Genomic DNA, 17,710 nt, shown 5'->3' with positions numbered 1-17,710 from the left:
CCAATTTTCATTTATTTATTTCATGTGCCTACTTTGGGGGACGACACACAGAGGAGGACATATTAGGGAAGGGACCTCGAGTACATGGGAGGGGGAATGTGGGGGCTATGTGGGGCTAAATTATTATGGGAGGGACTACTATGTGGGGGCAAATTATTATGGGAGCCGGACTACTATGTGGGGGCAAATTACTATATGGGGCAGTGTGGGGCAAATTACTATGTAGGGGAAATTACTGTATGGGGGCAAAGTACTATATGGGGGCAGTTTGGGGGAAATTACTGTGTGGGGGCAAATTACTATGGGGGAATTACTATGTGGGGGCAGTGTGGTGGAAATTACTATATGGGGGTGTTGCTATTGGGGAGGCACTGTAGGGGCAATTCTATTATTTTTGGGGACACTATACAGGGATTATTGCCTGGAGCACAATAGAGGGTGTTATTATTACTGGGGCACTCTAGGGGACATTATAGCTGCTGTGGACACTATTGGGACATTTGGGGTAATTTATCAAACTGGTGTAAAGTAGAACTGGCTTAGTTGCCCATAGCATCCAATCAGATTCCACCTTTCATATTTGACAGCTCTTTTGGAAATCCAGTTCTACTTTACACCAGTTTGATAAATTACTCCAATTATGTCTATTAGGGTCACTATTTTTTAAGCAGTATAGTACCTTGGACATTGGGGGGCACAACGGGCACAGTATTGGGAGTGGCAGCAGGATGACACTGTGGGGACACCAGGATGAGGAGGAATTGAGAAATCTAACGTGTCTGTGTTACAAACTGTAGAGACGAGGTGCGGCTGAAAGAATTTGCCATGGTGGTCTGGGTCAAATGGAGGTGAAGAGGAAAGAGAAGGTCTACATGACAGGAGATGTCACTGGATGTAAGAGGTATGTGGTGCTGTATTCTCCTCCATGTCTTTTATTATAATTATATGTATTTTAAATTTGGCGACCAAATTTTTCAGTTTAGGACCCAATTTGGGGTATTTTTTTTTTGTCTGAAGAGGTCATATGGCCTAAGAAGAGACTGTGGCGCTCATGAAGCACCGCAGCCTCTTCATACAAAAAAAAAACTAAACTAAAATGGGGGGGGGGGGGGGGCCAAGTTGGTTAGACAGCCCCGGGCCTATCATGCACTTTATCCGCCCCTGACTGCAGGTGAAGAGAAACATTTCATGTGCTGTTATACATGCATGTCTGCTCCTTCCATGAGGTTCAAAGTATGAATTCCATATGGATTATGGAGGCATTAATAATAATAATAATAATAATAATAAATACAGGAAAAGCTGGCTGTACTAATGTCATTTTGCTACGGTGTTTGTAGTAGTAATATTTCTTGAAGATAGTGTATCAAATGTTTCCCAGTTCATCCATTCTATGAAATAAAAATTCTGTGTCCAGTTGGATATTAGTATTTTGCAGTTGGTGTATTTTTGTTTTTATTTTTTTTGCTTTTAAAAATGTTGCTAATGCTGTAAATCGTTATAGTCACAGATATGATTAATTGGGATCTTATCTTACAACAGAGAAAATAACTGAAGATGTGGCTGCAAAGTATTCCCATCTAAATATTGTTGGACTGGTGGGTTCCATTGACAATGACTTCTGCGGTACTGATATGACAATTGGAACTGATTCAGCTTTGCACAGAATTATGGAGGTTATTGATGCAATTACTACTACTGCACAGAGGTACATGTTTTTTAATTGTATTCTTTCTGATACGTTTACTAGCACCTTCTGGCTTCCCTTTTTTGTGCTGCTCTTTCATAAATGTGCACCATACCATAAAATAGGCATACCAAAACAAAAATTAAAGTAAGCTTTTTATGTACCATAGAAACATGTTGGGGAAAAAACCATATTAAACGTCTTTTATTCTTTGTTGAGATATGATCATTTTAATTTACAGGCTCAAAAGACTAATTGTACCCTATTGAGAGATTCTGATAGCTTCTCCCCTTCTGATTTTTAGAAGCAAAATCTAAACGTCCCTTTACACAGTACAATGTCCTTCTCGTCAATCTGCTGATCGCTAGTGGAGGAGACTGATGCATTTACGTGCACCGATCTCCTCCAGCCCCTCCAGAGCATGGGGAGGAACAATCTCTAATGCCACTGCTCTTCCTCATACAGACTCATTGTTTCTCTGCAGCAGATTGTGTTCACGCAGCACGATCTGCTGTCGGAAAACAAGGATTTCTGTGCTGCACTAACGATCCAATTACCCAATGAACGAGTGTTTTGCTCGTTCATCGGGTAATTGGTGGTACATTTACACCGCCAGATCATCCCTAATGAGCGTTACTATGAACGCTCGTTAGTGAAGACCTTTTCAATTCGTGTAAAGGGCCCTTAAGTTTATGAAGTTACTGATCAAGGTTTGCTTTATGTACTGTAACTCCATGACAATATTACGCTTTTATTCATCTTAGATTTAGAGAACTTGTTTTATGTAAGAGACACTGATGTATTTGTGCATAAAGAATTCCTTAAAGGGGTATTCCAGGTTTTATTTTTATTTGTATATACAGTAGGGAATCATGCAAAATTCTAATATACATTTATTGAAAATTCTGCATACATAACTTTTATTTTATTAGGCAGTTGACCCCTAATGCAGTAGAGTGGTATAGAGATATGAATCAGCCCTGTGTAATGTATTCATGGCCTAACTAAAAAAACATGGCACCAGTCATGTGATGCTCTTCACATCATGCAATCCCTGACATTCAGTAAGCAACAGTGTCACATGACATATATGTTTTGGGTCAGCACACGGGACACATCCATGTGATAAGTAAATATAACTAGTGTTGGAATAATTATTATTATTAAAGCGCAATGCATTCCATGGAGCTGTATATATGAAAAGTGGAATACTTACATATTAAAAAACAATTGCAAGACGCATGAACAAGACAAGTTATGAACTGGTACAATGAGACAGGACCCTGCCCGCAAGGGCTTACAATCTACAAAGGATGGGGGAAGGATACAATAGGTGAGGGTAAAGCTGGTCATATAGTGGTATAGTGGCAACAGGGTCTGATGTTGTCAGTCATCTTTTAGAAGTATGGGGCAAAGTCCTCTGCTGAGATGAGAGGTGAGAAAGGGGGCATCGGGGGATGTTTTACAGCAGCGAATGCGAATGCAAACTTGAAGTTGATGAGGGATTGTTTGTACAGTATGTGGCAAAGAATAGGTTTTCTTCTATTGCCACTTTGTAACCCTGGAGACTTGTCTCAGCTCTTTAGCCAGACTGGTGTGCAAGGGTTGCCTATTGATTTTTCGGGTTTAGTTATGTTTGGGGGTGGGGGGCTGAGTCGAGAGCTATAGTTATTGAGGTGTTATACAAAGTGGCTGCAGCATTAGCCCCAAGGAGAGAACATACGGTAGAGAATGGCAGAAGAGTCAAAGAGCAAGTGAAAGTTGAGATGTTGAAGGTTTCTGCAAGGGTGAACTTGAGGGTACAGCTGAAGATACAAGTGAGCAGAACGTGAGTAGATTAGGGTCGTATAGGGGGAGAGGTGAGTTAGAGAGATTATATAGGAAACAGAGGTGGGTAAAGATAAGATACGGCATGTGACTATCTTTTTTTGGTGGCAGTGGAGGACCACTGAGAGAAGCCAAAGAAGTGCTAAACATTTTGAGGTAGCTGAGTGTGAATGTTAATGGGGATGTTGAAGTCGCGCATGACGATAGTGGGGATGTCAGCAGAAAGAAAAAGTAGGAGCCAGGTGTTGAAGTTGTCGAAAAAGATGGTGGCCGGGCCTGGGGAGGTGGTAGATAACAGCCACTTGGAGGTTGGAGGGAGAGTAGATGCAGACAAAATTACTTCAAATGAATGGCGGGTGGCAGTGGAGTTGAGCTTTTTAGGTTTAAGGGGTTGAATACATTTGTAGAAGGAGATTGATTGTGGGAATTTTCTGAGGAGGGCCAGGATTTGGAGTATATATCATCAGCAGTAAGGAGGAGGAAGAGAAAGTGTTAGTAGGTGGAAGTAGGAGAAAGCATGAGGTGGCTTTGTATGTTTGGAAATGAAGGCTTTTATGTTAATGAACAAGAGGCCACATGGGTGGGTAAGAAGGAGGAAGAGATAAGTAGTTCCTTGCTGGATGTGGGTGTATTTTAGCAAGTGTAGAAAAATATGGGTGATAAATGTGATAAGTAGAAACATTGGTTGCAATAACTATTTCTTTAGTCACATTTGGGTCCCTTCTGGTTCGCTTATGGTATAATTTGATATGTTCACTTAGAGTTGCACTTAAAAGACGTCAGTGTTGTTGTTTTTTTTTTTTTTTTTTTACTATTGATGACCTATCGCCAGTATAAGTCATCAATATCAGATCAGCGGGGGTCCAACTCCCGGCAGCCCCACGATCAACTGTTTGAAGAGAAGGCTTGTACGAGCGCTGCCTTCTCTGCTGTGTTTACATGCTTGCAATGGCAATGGCAGTGGTGAGCAGGTGGATCTTTTAACGGTCTGCAAACAATTTTTTTAAATAGTTGTAACCATATTTTCTGGCCTATAAAACTCACCTGCCCATAAGACGCACTAGATTTTAGAGGAGGAAAACGAGAAAAATATTTTCTATCAGACCTCCAATCGGAACCCCAGTATTAGGCTCCTTTCACATCTGCGTTGTGCTGTCTGGTTTTGAGATCCGGGACAGGGTTTCAAAACCACAGCACAACGGTTCAGTTCTGTCCCCATTCATTGTCAATGGGGACAAAACTGAACAAACTGGAACGGAGTGCATCAGAATGCATTCCATTCCGGTTTGTTTGTTCCCATGCTGGACACAAAACCACTGCAAGCAGCGTTTTTGTGTGCGGCATGGGAAACTGAACAAGCCGGATCCATCATAAAAAAACCATGTAAGTCAATGGTATCATAGTTTATAGGGCTGAAAAAAAGTAATCTGTCCATCCAGTTCAACCTGTTATCCTGCAAGTTGATAAAGTTCCCATTGACTTACAATGGTTTTCGTGCCGGGCTCGGTTTATTCATTTTTGATATAATACAACTGGATCTGTTCTAAACGGATGCAGGCGGACAGCAAAATCGCAGATGTGAAAGTAGCCTAAATCAGATCGCAGACCTGACTCCAAACGTTAATCTTTCACCCAAACAATCCTCAGATCAGAACCGCATTCAGACTTCAAATCTGAGCTCCGATGTCAATTAGACCTCCGCTCAGACACCCAATGTTAATGAGACCTCAGATCTAACAAAAAAAAAAATCAATTCACCTCTCCTGAGATCCAGCGCTCTTCCTGCCGTACTGTACTGTGATCTGACTTCACACAGAGTGTGCCTACGTTCTGACGCTGTGCGCAGGTCACAGCACAGCTTGTGACTCCAGCAGGAGAACCCTGGAATTGGCGAGTACAGACCCAGCACAAGGAGCGCTGCATTCACCGCTCCCCTGTTCTTTTGTACTAATGACCGCTTCCATAGAGCTTATTAGTATTCGCCCAATAAAACACACTGACATTTTTTCCCCCACTGTGGGGGGAAAAACAGAGCCAAAGTTCAAAAGTAGTTACTTAGGCCTCTTTCACACAACTGATATGCATAGTGTCAGGATGCATTCAGTGAAACTCGAATAATTTCGCAAGCAAGTTCAATCAGTTTTGTCTGCGATTGCGTTGAGTGGTTCAGTTTTTTCCACGTGGGTGGAATCAGTTTTGATGCGATTTTCACGCACATGGGAAAAAAAACCTGAAGACTAACAAGCAACATCTCCTAGCAACCAATTAGTGAAAAACACATTGCATCCGGATACATTGTGTTTTTCACTGAAGCCCTATTCACTTCTATGGGGTCAGGGCTGCTTTAAAAAACGCATAATATAGAACATGTTGCAATTTTTTCCTGAACCACAAATGTGCACAGACCCATTGAAATAAATGGGTCAGGATTCAGTGCGAGTGCAATGCGTTCATTTCACACGGAAAACTTGCTTGTGTGAAAGGGGCGTTAGAGTACATAGAGCACCGAGTAAGTCACAAGCGCGAACAAATGCCATAGTAAGATATACTAACCAATGTAAGGGATATTATATAGTGTGGACTTTGGGGGTCATTTACTAACCAGAAATACGCCTATAATCTATGACTTTTCCCTCCTCTCGCTAGGTCTAAAGAAGTGGGCATGGTGGGGAAGAGAACGGGTCGTTAGGCTCGTCTCATTCACCATTTTCTGCGCCTGGTTTGTGTAGAGGTCGGCGGCCAGCTATAGGGGACATTAAGACCGACGTCTAAAACGCCAGTCTTGATAAATGACCCTCTTCATTTATACCTTTGCCATCAAGGTTCACTAGGAGGATCTCGAAGGGGCATATTTTATTTTTTATTGTAAATGTATGTAATTTAAATTTAGTTGCTATTGAACTGCTTTAAAGTGAATTTTGGCAAACTTGCACCTGCTATCTCTGTCCGCTATTACTAAAGGATGAGGCAGTGTAGTTATGTCACAGGAGCTACAAGGAAACAGCTGATCACTGTGTGGTGCGGGGTGTCAGACGCCCAGTGATCTGTTATTGATGGCCTAATGACTGGGCCAATTTTCAGTTAGGCATTTTTGTTTTTTTATCCCTGCATTCCAAGAGCAATAATTTTTTACTTTTCCATTCACATAGTCTTATAAAAGTTTGTCTTTAGAGAAACAAGTTGTATATTTTAATGGCACTTTATCTTGTATTTGTGATGAGAAAAAAGGGGTGAAAGTGGAAAAAAGGCCCCCGCAATTTCACTGTCATTTTTTACGCTTTCTTTTTACAACGTTCATTATGTGCTAAAAGTGACATGACAACTGTATTCTGTGGGTCAGTACGATTATGGCAATACCAAAAATATATGGGGTCATTTTATCAAACTGGTGTAAAGTAGAACTTTACACCAGGTTGATAAATGACCCAAATAGTTTTTATGTTTTACTACTTCTAACAAATCAAAACCTGTGAAAAAAAATTCTTTATCAGCATATTTTGACAACTAAAACGTTATTATTTTCATCTACAGAGTAGTGTGAGGGCTTTTTTTTATTTTTTTTCTGTGCAGTGAGCTGTGAGCTTTTTTTTTCAGTACCATTGTGGGGCATCTGCAATGTTTGATCACTTTTAACCCCTTAGTGACTAATGACGTACTGTTAGTTACCACATTATTTATGACGTGCACAGTACGTCATGAGATGAAAGTGTCACCGACCTCTAAACAGGTGCTGTGGACAGCTGAGCTGTCCAGGCACCCGGTAGGGGACCAATCACAGCGGTCTCTGCCTTTTGGATCTCTATGATTTGTCAGTCAGACGAGCGGGACCCCCATAATCATCAGGGTGCTGACCCTCCCCCCCCCCACAATTATTCAGGATGGTGAGCGGTAGTAGATTGTCAGCTGTAACATGCTACTGTAATGGCCGACATCGGTGCTGGCACTGTCGCCCGTTTAACCTCTTTCATGCCGTGGTCCATAGGGACCACTGTATGGAAGGGGTTAACAGGGAGAAAGCATCCAAGCTTGCCTGACATTTTCCAATATACTCACATTTATAATTGGGTAAAAATGAAGAAAATAAAATAACCTTAACATGTTTGGTATCGCTGTGTCCATGACAACTAGCTCTTTAAAAATATCACATGACCTAACCACGCAGGTGAACACTGTAATAAAACCGTGCCAAAACACATTTCTTTTGTCACCTACAATCACAAAAAGTGCCACACTAAGCGATCAAAAGGCTGTATGCCCCCCAAAATAGTACCAATCAAACGTCACCTCATCCTGCAAAAAATGAGATCCTACCTAAGACAATCGGCCAAAAAATAAAAAAGCTATGGCTCTCAGACTATGGAGACATTAAAACCATTATTTTGTTTTGTTTTAAAAATTCTATTGTGTAAAACTTAAATAAGAAAAAGTATACATATTAGGTATTGCCACGTCCATAACGACCTGCTCTATAAAAATATCACATCACACCATAAAAATAAATAAATAAAAAGTTTATATTTTTTCGTCGCCTTTCCCCAAAAAGTGTAATAATGAATGATCAAAAAATCATATGTACCAAAAAACCAAAGGACCAAAAAGGACCAATAGAAACTTAAACTCTTCCTGCAAAAAATGAGCCCCTGCACAAGACGATCGGCAGAAAAATCAAAAAAATATGGCGTTCAGAAAATGGAGACACAAAAACATAATTACTTTTTCAAAAATGCTTCATTATGTAAAACTGAAACACCCAAAGTAGACATATTTGATATCATCGCATCTGTAACAACCTGCTCTATAAAAATAGCACATGATCTAACCTGTCAGATGAATGTTGTAAAAAAAATAACTGTGCCAAAACATCCATTCTTTGGTTACCTTCGTCAACTGCCGACATGAGCGCACGCACTTGAAGACTGCAGCGTGCCCCGTATAGAATCCTGCACCATCCTGGCATACTGGCCACCCTCAACACCGAGTGGCAAGTGCATAAGAGCAGGAGAAGATCTGGGAAGTCGGCGATGGGCCCCAGCAAAGCGCAGTCGGCGGCTGAAAAGCTAAAAGAATATGTGAGGCAAGAGGCCCAAAATGGTGACGCCGCTCCTGCTACACCGCGAGCGGCAGTCACGCGAGGTCAAGCAGCGCAGCAGTCAGAGGCGGAAGTTACGGGGGAGACTGAGCTAAAACCGTCTCTGATCAGCTTTTAACAGCGATCTCTACATGTCAGACCTCACTTATTTGCAAAATAGAGGAAGTGAAGGTGGACCTGGGCCTGCTGAGGCAAGATGTGCAGCAGCTCAGGGAGCGAGTGCATCACACAGAAGACAGGGTCTTGGCTTTAGAAGATCTTACTAGACCACTTGTTGGCAGAGTGCACGATGTGGAAAGATCTGTGGGCCTATGGCAGCAAAATTGTGACGACCTTGAGAACAGAGCCAGACGCAATAACATCAGAATCCTGGGTCTACCAGAGAGAGAGCAGAGGGCTCGGATCCGGCCACTTTCCTGGAACTTTGATTCAAGGCGTAGTTTCCTGAAGCGCCTTTTTCTAGCGCCTACGCTGTTGAGAGAGCGCACAGGGTTCCCGCCAGGCCTCCCCCTCCAGGAGCTCCCCCAAGGCCCCTGCTGGCGTGGATGCTTAATTGGAAGGATAGAGATCTTATCCTGAGTCAAGCTAGAAACAAGCGTGACATCAAACATGAAAGTGCGAATATATAGTTATTTCCTGATTTTTCAGCTGAGCTGCAAAAGAAGAGAGCCACCTTCATCTCAGTCAAGCGACGACTATGCGATTTAAACCTACAATATTCCATGGCTTATCCGGCACGTCTTCGGGTGATCCAAAAGAGGTGGAGGAATGGATCTCCAAGAGACCAAGTCGCCCAAGACCTCATTGATATTACTGCCTCTGCAGAAGTCGCAAGTATTTTGTTCGCACGGTTACACTCACCTGCTAGATGCGTTCCGCTGACTTTTAACATCCTTTTCCGGGACTAGGGAGAAATCCCCTTTATTTTGCACTAGTGAAGCATTTGTGTCCATAATACTCTACTTTGATATGGCGGTGGGATGCTGCCTTCTTCCTTCCCTTCCCCTCCCCTCCTTATCTTATCCGCTTTTTTCTTTTCTCCTTTTTTATATCTCTATATGTGCACGCATTATGCAACATTATTTTTTCTTGTTTGCTACGGGGCTGAGCAGATACCTGCATAGGTTTAACATCATATTGCACTATGCAGGTCTCCGGTAACTCAGCCACACTACAAGATGGCAGCGATGTCATCATTTACAGGTTTACTCAATTATCTGTTGCACTACAGTTAAGTTATACACTGTTTATTCTGTTAAAGGCATGGTACACTATTCATACTAAGTTAGCGCAGAGGGTATATGAGAGCAGGTCCAAAGAAGAGGGTCTTTATCTCTCTGGTGTATTGATCTATTTGAAGAATAGTTGTATCCTGGAATATAAGAGGATTGGGCAGCCCTAGGAAAAGGATTGCTGTATTCTCTCATCTACGCCAGTACAATCCCCATATTCTGGGATTGCAGGAGACCCACTTGACATCAGAAACAGGGAATAGAATTCAGAAGCCATGGGTTCAGTGGTCTCTGAATGCGTACGAGTCAACGCACTCTAGAGGAGTGGCTATACTTGTTCACAAGAACATTAGATGGGAGGTTCAGCAATCAGTGGTGGATCCAGAAGGGCAATATATCCTTGTATATGCATTCATCAATAGTGCTCCATATATTGTGATCAACATATACAGTCGTGGCCAAAAGTTTTGAGAATTACATAAATATTGGAAAAGTTGCTGATTAAGTTTTTATAATAGCAATTTGCATATACTCCATAATGTTATGAAGAGTGATCAGATGAATTGCATAGTCCTTCTTTGCCATGAAAATTTACTTAATCCCAAAAAAAAACTTTCCACTACATTTCATTGCTGTCATTAAAGGACCTGCTGAGATCATTTCAGTAATCGTCTTGTTAACTCAGGTGAGAATGTTGACGAGCACAAGGCTGGAGATCATTATGTCAGGCTGATTGGGTTAAAATGGCAGACTTGACATGTTAAAAGGAGGGTGATGCTTGAAATCATTGTTCCATTGTTAACCATGGTGACCTGCAAAGAAACGCGTGCAGCCATCATTGCGTTGCATAAAAATGGCTTCACAGGCAAGGATATTGTGGCTACTAAGATTGCACCTCAATCAACAATTTATAGGATCATCAAGAACTTCAAGGAAAGAGGTTCAATTCTTGTTAAGAAGGCTTCAGGGCGTCCAAGAAAGTCCAGCAAGCGCCAGGATCGTCTCTTAAAGAGGATTCAGCTGCAGGATCAGAGTGTTACCAATGCAGAGCTTGCTCAGGAATGGCAGGAGGCAGGTGTGAGCGCATCTGCACGCATAGTTATGCGAAGACTTTTGGAAGATGGCCTGGTGTCAAGAAGGCCAGCAAGGAAGCCACTTCTCTCCAAAAAAAAACATCAGGGACAGATTGATCTTCTGCAGAATGTATGGTGAATGGACTGCTGAGGACTGGGGCAAAGTCATATTCTCAGATGAAGCCTCTTTCCGATTGTTTGGGGCATCTGGAAAAAGGCTTGTCCGGAGAAGAAAAGGTGAGCGCTACCATCAGTCCTGTGTCATGCCAACAGTAAAGCATCCTGAGACCATTCATGTGTGGGATTGCTTCTCATCCAAGGGAGTGGGCTCACTCACAATTTTGCCCAAAAACACAGCCATGAATAAAGAATGGTACCAAAACACCCTCCAACAGCAACTTCTTCCAACAATCCAACAACAGTTTGGTGAAGAACAATGCATTTTCCAGCATGATGGAGCACCGTGCCATAAGGCAAAAGTGATAACTAAGTGGCTCGGGGACCAAAACGTTGACCTTTTGGGTCCATGGCCTGGAAACTCGACAAAAACACAGAAATATAGTGGCAATACTGGAGGAGCGGCTCAACCCCTAACACTGTAGCGTGTTTTACATTGGGGGAGCAGCCCCACCGCATGTGGACCGCAGCAAACGACTATCCCCAGCAAAAAATGCATACGGTGGAGGATGTCGGCGCGGTCCACATGCACCACAAGGGCATCCTACACAAAACGGAGCATTGTGCGGATGTAAATACAATCATATAAATCACAGAAAAAATGCACCAAACGGATATGCCACTGACTATACTGGCTAGTCATAAATGCAGATATTAAAAGCTGAGACTTTCGCCTCAGTCTTCTCGTCCGGAGAAGAAAAGGTGAGCGCTACCATCAGTCCTGTGTCATGCCAACAGTAAAGCATCCTGAGACCATTCATGTGTGGGGTTGCTTCTCATCCAAGGGAGTGGGCTCACTCACAATTTTGCCCAAAAACACAGCCATGAATAAAGAATGGTACCAAAACACCCTCCAACAGCAACTTCTTCCAACAATCCAACAACAGTTTGGTGAAGAACAATGCATTTTCCAGCATGATGGAGCACCGTGCCATAAGGCAAAAGTGATAACTAAGTGGCTCGGGGACCAAAACGTTGACCTTTTGGGTCCATGGCCTGGAAACTCCCCAGATCTTAATCCCATTGAGAACTTGTGGTCAATCCTCAAGAGGCGGGTGGACAAACAAAAAGTCACTAATTCTGACAAACTCCAAGAAGTGATTATGAAAGAATGGGTTGCTATCAGTCAGGAATTGGCCCAGAAGTTGATTGAGAGCATGCCCAGTCGAATTGCAGAGGTCCTGAAAAAGAAGGGCCAACACTGCAAATACTGACTCTTTGCATAAATGTCATGTAATTGTCGATAAAGGCCTTTGAAACGTATGAAGTGTGTGTAATTATCTTTCACTACATCACAGAAACAACTGAAACAAAGATCTAAAAGCAATTTAGCAGCAAACTTGTGAAAACTAATATTTGTGTCATTCTCAACTTTTTTGGCCACGACTGTACAATTCCCCCCCCCCCCTGCTACTATAACCATATTCCAGGTGGCAATGAGCTTTGCTGCGCAGTATCCCAATGCTAAACTACTCTGCATGGGTGATTTTACTTTAGTAATGCATGAAGATGTGGATAGATTTTACTCAGGAAGGGGAGAAGGTGATTGCACTCAACATGTCACCGTCCTTTCTAGAATGATTAAGGAACTGGGATGGCTAGCTATGTGGAGACTGAAACATCTGCTTCAGAGGGAGTACTCCTGCTTTACTCCTGCCAGGGGTGCCTTGTACAGAATTGATTATCTTCTGGGCAATGCAGCAGTATACACAGATCTTGTGGATGTTGGATATGGACCACAGGGACCCTCGGATCATGCACCGATCTTTGCTAAACTCAGACTCCATGATGTTGTCAAGCAGAGTATCAAAATGCGCATTCATCCATTCTGGTTGTCCCTTATGACTGCGAATGATAGAATTCCTGACCAGCATCAGTTATTTCTGGAAGTGCAGGATATGATGACTGCTGATTTGCTACTCTGGGAGACAATAAAAGCCTACTTGAGGGGATGCCTCAAATCGTCCATATCCTATATCAATAGAGATTCTGCGCGCAAGGAACTGGGATTACATACGAATTGCAAGGAGGCGGAGAACTTGTTTAGGTCTAATCCCTCTGAAGTGAATAGACAAGAATAGATGCTTAAAGGTGGGCTTTATATGATGCACCTCAGGGAAAAGATTGAGCGTAAATTATTATTTTTAAAGCAGCAATCCTTTGAGACGGGTAATCAGGCGGGCAAATTACTTGCTCAAATTGTACGTAGTAACAGCATGCCCCCCCCTGGTTATTAGACTAAAGAATCCTGAGGGCTTTGTGGTAGAATCAGTCGGGGATATATTGGAATGCTTCAAGTCTGCAGACCTTTACAAGTCCGCAGCTCAATATACAACACATCTCGCTAGAAGAAATCCAAATGGCAGTAAAGGAGCTGCCGGCTGGTAAAGCGCCTGGCCCGGACGGAATTCCGGTAGAAGTGTATTCTAAATATGCTGATGTATTGGGGCCCTAACTTCTTAAATTATATCTGGCCACTCAGCAACGGCATCGGCTGTCAGAGTCCATGTATGATGCTACTATAGTGGTGATCCTGAAGCCAGACAAAGACCCTCTGGAGTGTGGGTCATATAGACCAATTTCGCTCCTGAACCTAGATTATAAAATTCTTACTAGGCTATTGGCTACTAGACTGAACAAGGTAATCGCCACTATAGTACATAAAGATCAGTCAGGTTTCATACCGGGCAGATCGACATCTGATAACATTAGGAGAGCGCAGGCCATCGCACAGATAGGAATGGCAGGAGATGAGCACTGGGCCCTGGCATCGCTAGATACAGCCAAGGCTTTCGACTCAGTGGAGTGGATGTACTTAATAGAAGTGTTACAGAGCTTTGGCTTTGGCCCTAAGTTTATTAAGTGGGTGGAGATACTATACCAACTTCCCAAAGCAAACATATTAGTAAATGGGTCGCATTCAGAGTCTTTTGAGCTCCATAGAGGCACTAGGCAAGGGTGCCCCCTATCACCGCTACTGTTCGCCATAGCGATAGAACATCTCGCAATCAGAATCAGACAGGATCAGGTTTTCGAAGGTGTGAGCATGGGAAATAGAATTGATAAAGTGGGATTATATGCGGATGATCTCCTTCTCTTTATGGATAAACCTGAGACTACGCTCCCTAGAGCGATTGAAATAGAAAAATTTGGGGAGTACTCGGGTTTGCACATAAATTGGACGAAATCCGCAGTTATGCCCCTATGGACACATACGTGGCCCTCACAATACTGCAATTTACTAGTGGTGGACCACTTCAAGTACCTGGGGATTGTGATCACCAGAGACCCCCAACTGGCATATTCTTTAAATATAGCACCCCTGGAAGCCTTGTTTACTGATAAATTCAGGATGTGGAAGTCCCTACCGTTATCAATCATGGGGAGATTAAACCTGGTCAAAATTATTCTTTTGCCCAAGGTTCTATCTCCTGGCACACGCATGCACGCCGGTACCGAAGGGATTCTTTGGTCGCATTCATTCACTGGTGGCTAATTTTATCTGGGGAGAGGCTAGACGGAAGCTATCCCTTAATGTTCTGCAGAGATCTAAGTTGGAGGGGGAGCTGCCCTGCCTGATTTTTTTATTTTTTTTCCCTATATTACCTGGCTGGTCAGTTGAAATTCTTAACTCCTTGGATCTCAGCATCAGAATTGCCGAACGCAGAATGCTACCTTAGGGAATATTTACACATGTCTTCCCTATGGCCAGTACTGGAAGAGTCACGTTCCGTCCCCAAACGTCTGCTCCCTATACATAGATTGGCTTATCAGGTATGGAGTGCTGCTAAAATGCAGTCATTCAAAGATCTCCCGGATGATATTCCAATATGGGATAACCCCATGTTTACTCATTTGAGAGAATTAGAAGGGGTGAATCTGTGGAAATCCCATGGGGTTCTTATCCTGCGAGACCTATGTGTTGAGGGCCCTCTGCGCTCCTTTTCACAGATGCAGGAGGAATTCGAGTTACCTCAGAATTTTTTCTTTAGATATCTGCAACTGAGACACGCGCTAACTGCTCAATTTGGGGAAAGAGAACGAAACCTCTCAAAATACCCTTTAATAGGAATTCTAAGATCACAGGGCCCAAGGGGTATCCTTTTCTGTGCTTTTATACGCACCCGCTCAATAATCGAATGCTGTTGAACCCCCTCGCCATTGAAGGGAAGGGAAAGATCTCAATACCTTCTCTGACAGCTGTTGACTGGAATGAAGCCTTGATGGCTCCGATGAAGGTCTCCCCATCAATCAACAGGTTGATCCAGTTGTTTGTTTTGCACAGAAGCTACCTCACGCCCACTAGATTACACAAAATGGGCAGGCTACCACACAATAGATGCTTACAGGATAATGCTGACTTCTGGCACCTCATGTGGGATTGTATTTATTTAAAAGTCTTCTGGAGAGCAGTGATAGAGGTATTGACAACTATGGTTCCTTCTGCAGTACCGCTTTGCCCTAAGGTTTGTGTTCTGGGTATATTAGATGAGGAGATCTGGGGACATTATCACAGGGTATTCTTCAGTGAGACTCTGTTCTTAGCCAGAAAAGCTATTGCCTTGAGATGGCTGATAGAACACCCACACTAGGCCAATGGAAATCACTGGTCAACCACGCTGTGAGTATAGAATTTTTTTTTATTTATTCACAGGAAATGCCCACAAAAGTTTCACAAGGTGTGGGGAGGGTGGTGTTCATCTCCTTTAACTTTACATAATGCATGCCTGTACTCGGTAGTTGATATGGTTCATGCGCCTGCTGTATAATATTCGTGCTCTGGATTGCTGCTTCACTATATCTGCTGATTGCTTCTTCCTGTTCGAGACTGGATCTCTCTTCATGTTGGATGCAAGGTTGTAGAGATATTTCATGATGTCAATGTATCCCCTGCGTGGGATTTAACCCTGCTTGATAATGCTGTAACTTGCCTTACTTGTTAAACTCCAATAAAACGAGTTTAAAAAAAATAAAATCGTATGTACACCATATCAGTACCAATTAGGGTTGTTTTGAGTATTGAATTTTCGATACCCATTCAATACTTTTGTTTGGTATCGACCTCTATGCAGGGATTTGACATTTTTCGATACTAGGATGCGCTACTGCACAGTCTAGTATCGCAGAGCATGGAGAGTGCTCCCGTGCGCATGATCAATGCCTTTCCGTGACATATGGCCTGCTCACGGACCATATGTCTCAGAGGGCATATGGTCGTGTGCAAGAGGCCTAAGTAAAACAGAGGCATAAAACATGATGTGACCCCACCCTAAGTCTCAGGGGAACTTGTAAGTGATTGGTGTGGTTTGATTAGATCGGGGTGCACAGCCACAGTTTACCTGCCCCATCCTGTTGGACAGAAAAGCAGCCGATTGCCCGTGCGATTAGCAGGTTGAGTCCCCGGTTGCCAGTGATGGAGGAGGAGAAAGCAGAAGCAGTTCATTACCTCTTCTGCCGTCATAGTGCATAGTGCTCAGTGAATAGAAGAAGCGACTATGCCACTTCCTCTATTGGGCCCGACAATCATATGATCGGTGGTTGTCTCAAGGGCAGAACTGCTGGGTCTTGGCAAACCCTGATCAGCTCTGTTTGTGTATAATGCCCCCACAGGGGTCTGTTTACCCCTGTAACTGGGGCTCCTTTGGGGGAAAAAAAGTGTAAGTATACCCCCAGAGCAGGGGTGTAACTATAATTCATAGGGCCCCACGGAATAAAATAAGATGGGACCATGTAGTGTAAGAAAATTATTACTGCATAAATTCAGCACAGGGAGTCTAATTGGAGTACTGAGGGAGACAGTTGTTATTGATTATGGCATCTTTGGGGTCGAATGACTGAGACCAGTGTTATCTTAGATCCTGGTCATCACAGGTGGGAGTCCCCTGTATTACACAGCCGGCACCTGCCTACTGTTGAGTCTGGTCAGCTTGTGAGTCACTCCATGCATTCACCACACACCAATGACGTACATGTACACCATTTTTCATTTTTTAGTCAATGCTCCTGTGTAGTGGGACTGAACTGCTGATAGTGTGTAACCACCACCAGTGGACACAATAGATGGAGGTTCTCAGGAGGAAGGTAAAGAACACCAGAGTACACCACAGCAGTTTTAAAATCAATATTTCAACACAGGACCAATATATGCTTTGCAGCTTGCATGTGTTGCATTGCTTCATATTTTTTTGTATTTCTTTGCATTCCTTTATGATATTTTCACCATTTAATACAGCAATGTTACCTTTTTTTTTTATTACAGCCACCAGAGAACATTTGTGCTGGAAGTCATGGGAAGACACTGTGGGTAATAACATAATTGTTGTACATCTCATTCATATATTGCATTGATCACACTTTTTTTAAAATATGATATTTTATCACGTGTAAAGCTCTTGATTGTTTAGTATCTCTTTATTGTTTAGCACTATTGGTTATTTAGTATAAAACAACAATGGCAGTCTTTTATCAAAGACCAAGCACGGGCCTCTTCAAAAATTAGGCGCACCCTCTGGCAGCCCATGCTCCTTAATTGAAATCTGCTCTAGCCCCCTAGGTGGAGAAGATGTAAATCGTTATTACGTCAGGAAACTGCCGTAAATGTTAGTGAATTTGCCAGGGCTGGTCG

At 42.9% G+C, this 17,710-nt stretch overlaps 1 protein-coding gene across 1 annotated transcript in view; it reads left to right on the top strand.

Annotated features, from left to right (window-relative positions):
- The window catches only part of PFKL (phosphofructokinase, liver type), a 388,593-nt gene that overhangs the window by 80,803 nt on the left and 290,080 nt on the right, over positions 1 to 17,710 (top strand). The window contains exons 5-6 of the mRNA XM_040439347.1: positions 1,543 to 1,708; positions 17,345 to 17,389. Coding sequence (XP_040295281.1) covers positions 1,543 to 1,708; positions 17,345 to 17,389 — 211 coding nt within the window. The remainder of the gene's footprint in view (positions 1 to 1,542; positions 1,709 to 17,344; positions 17,390 to 17,710) is intronic.

Source organism: Bufo bufo, chromosome 7, assembly GCF_905171765.1.
Source record: "Bufo bufo chromosome 7, aBufBuf1.1, whole genome shotgun sequence".
Lineage (NCBI taxonomy): Eukaryota > Metazoa > Chordata > Amphibia > Anura > Bufonidae > Bufo > Bufo bufo.
The sequence above is the reverse complement of the archived record's forward strand: the minus strand, read 5'-3'. Positions and strand labels throughout refer to the sequence as shown.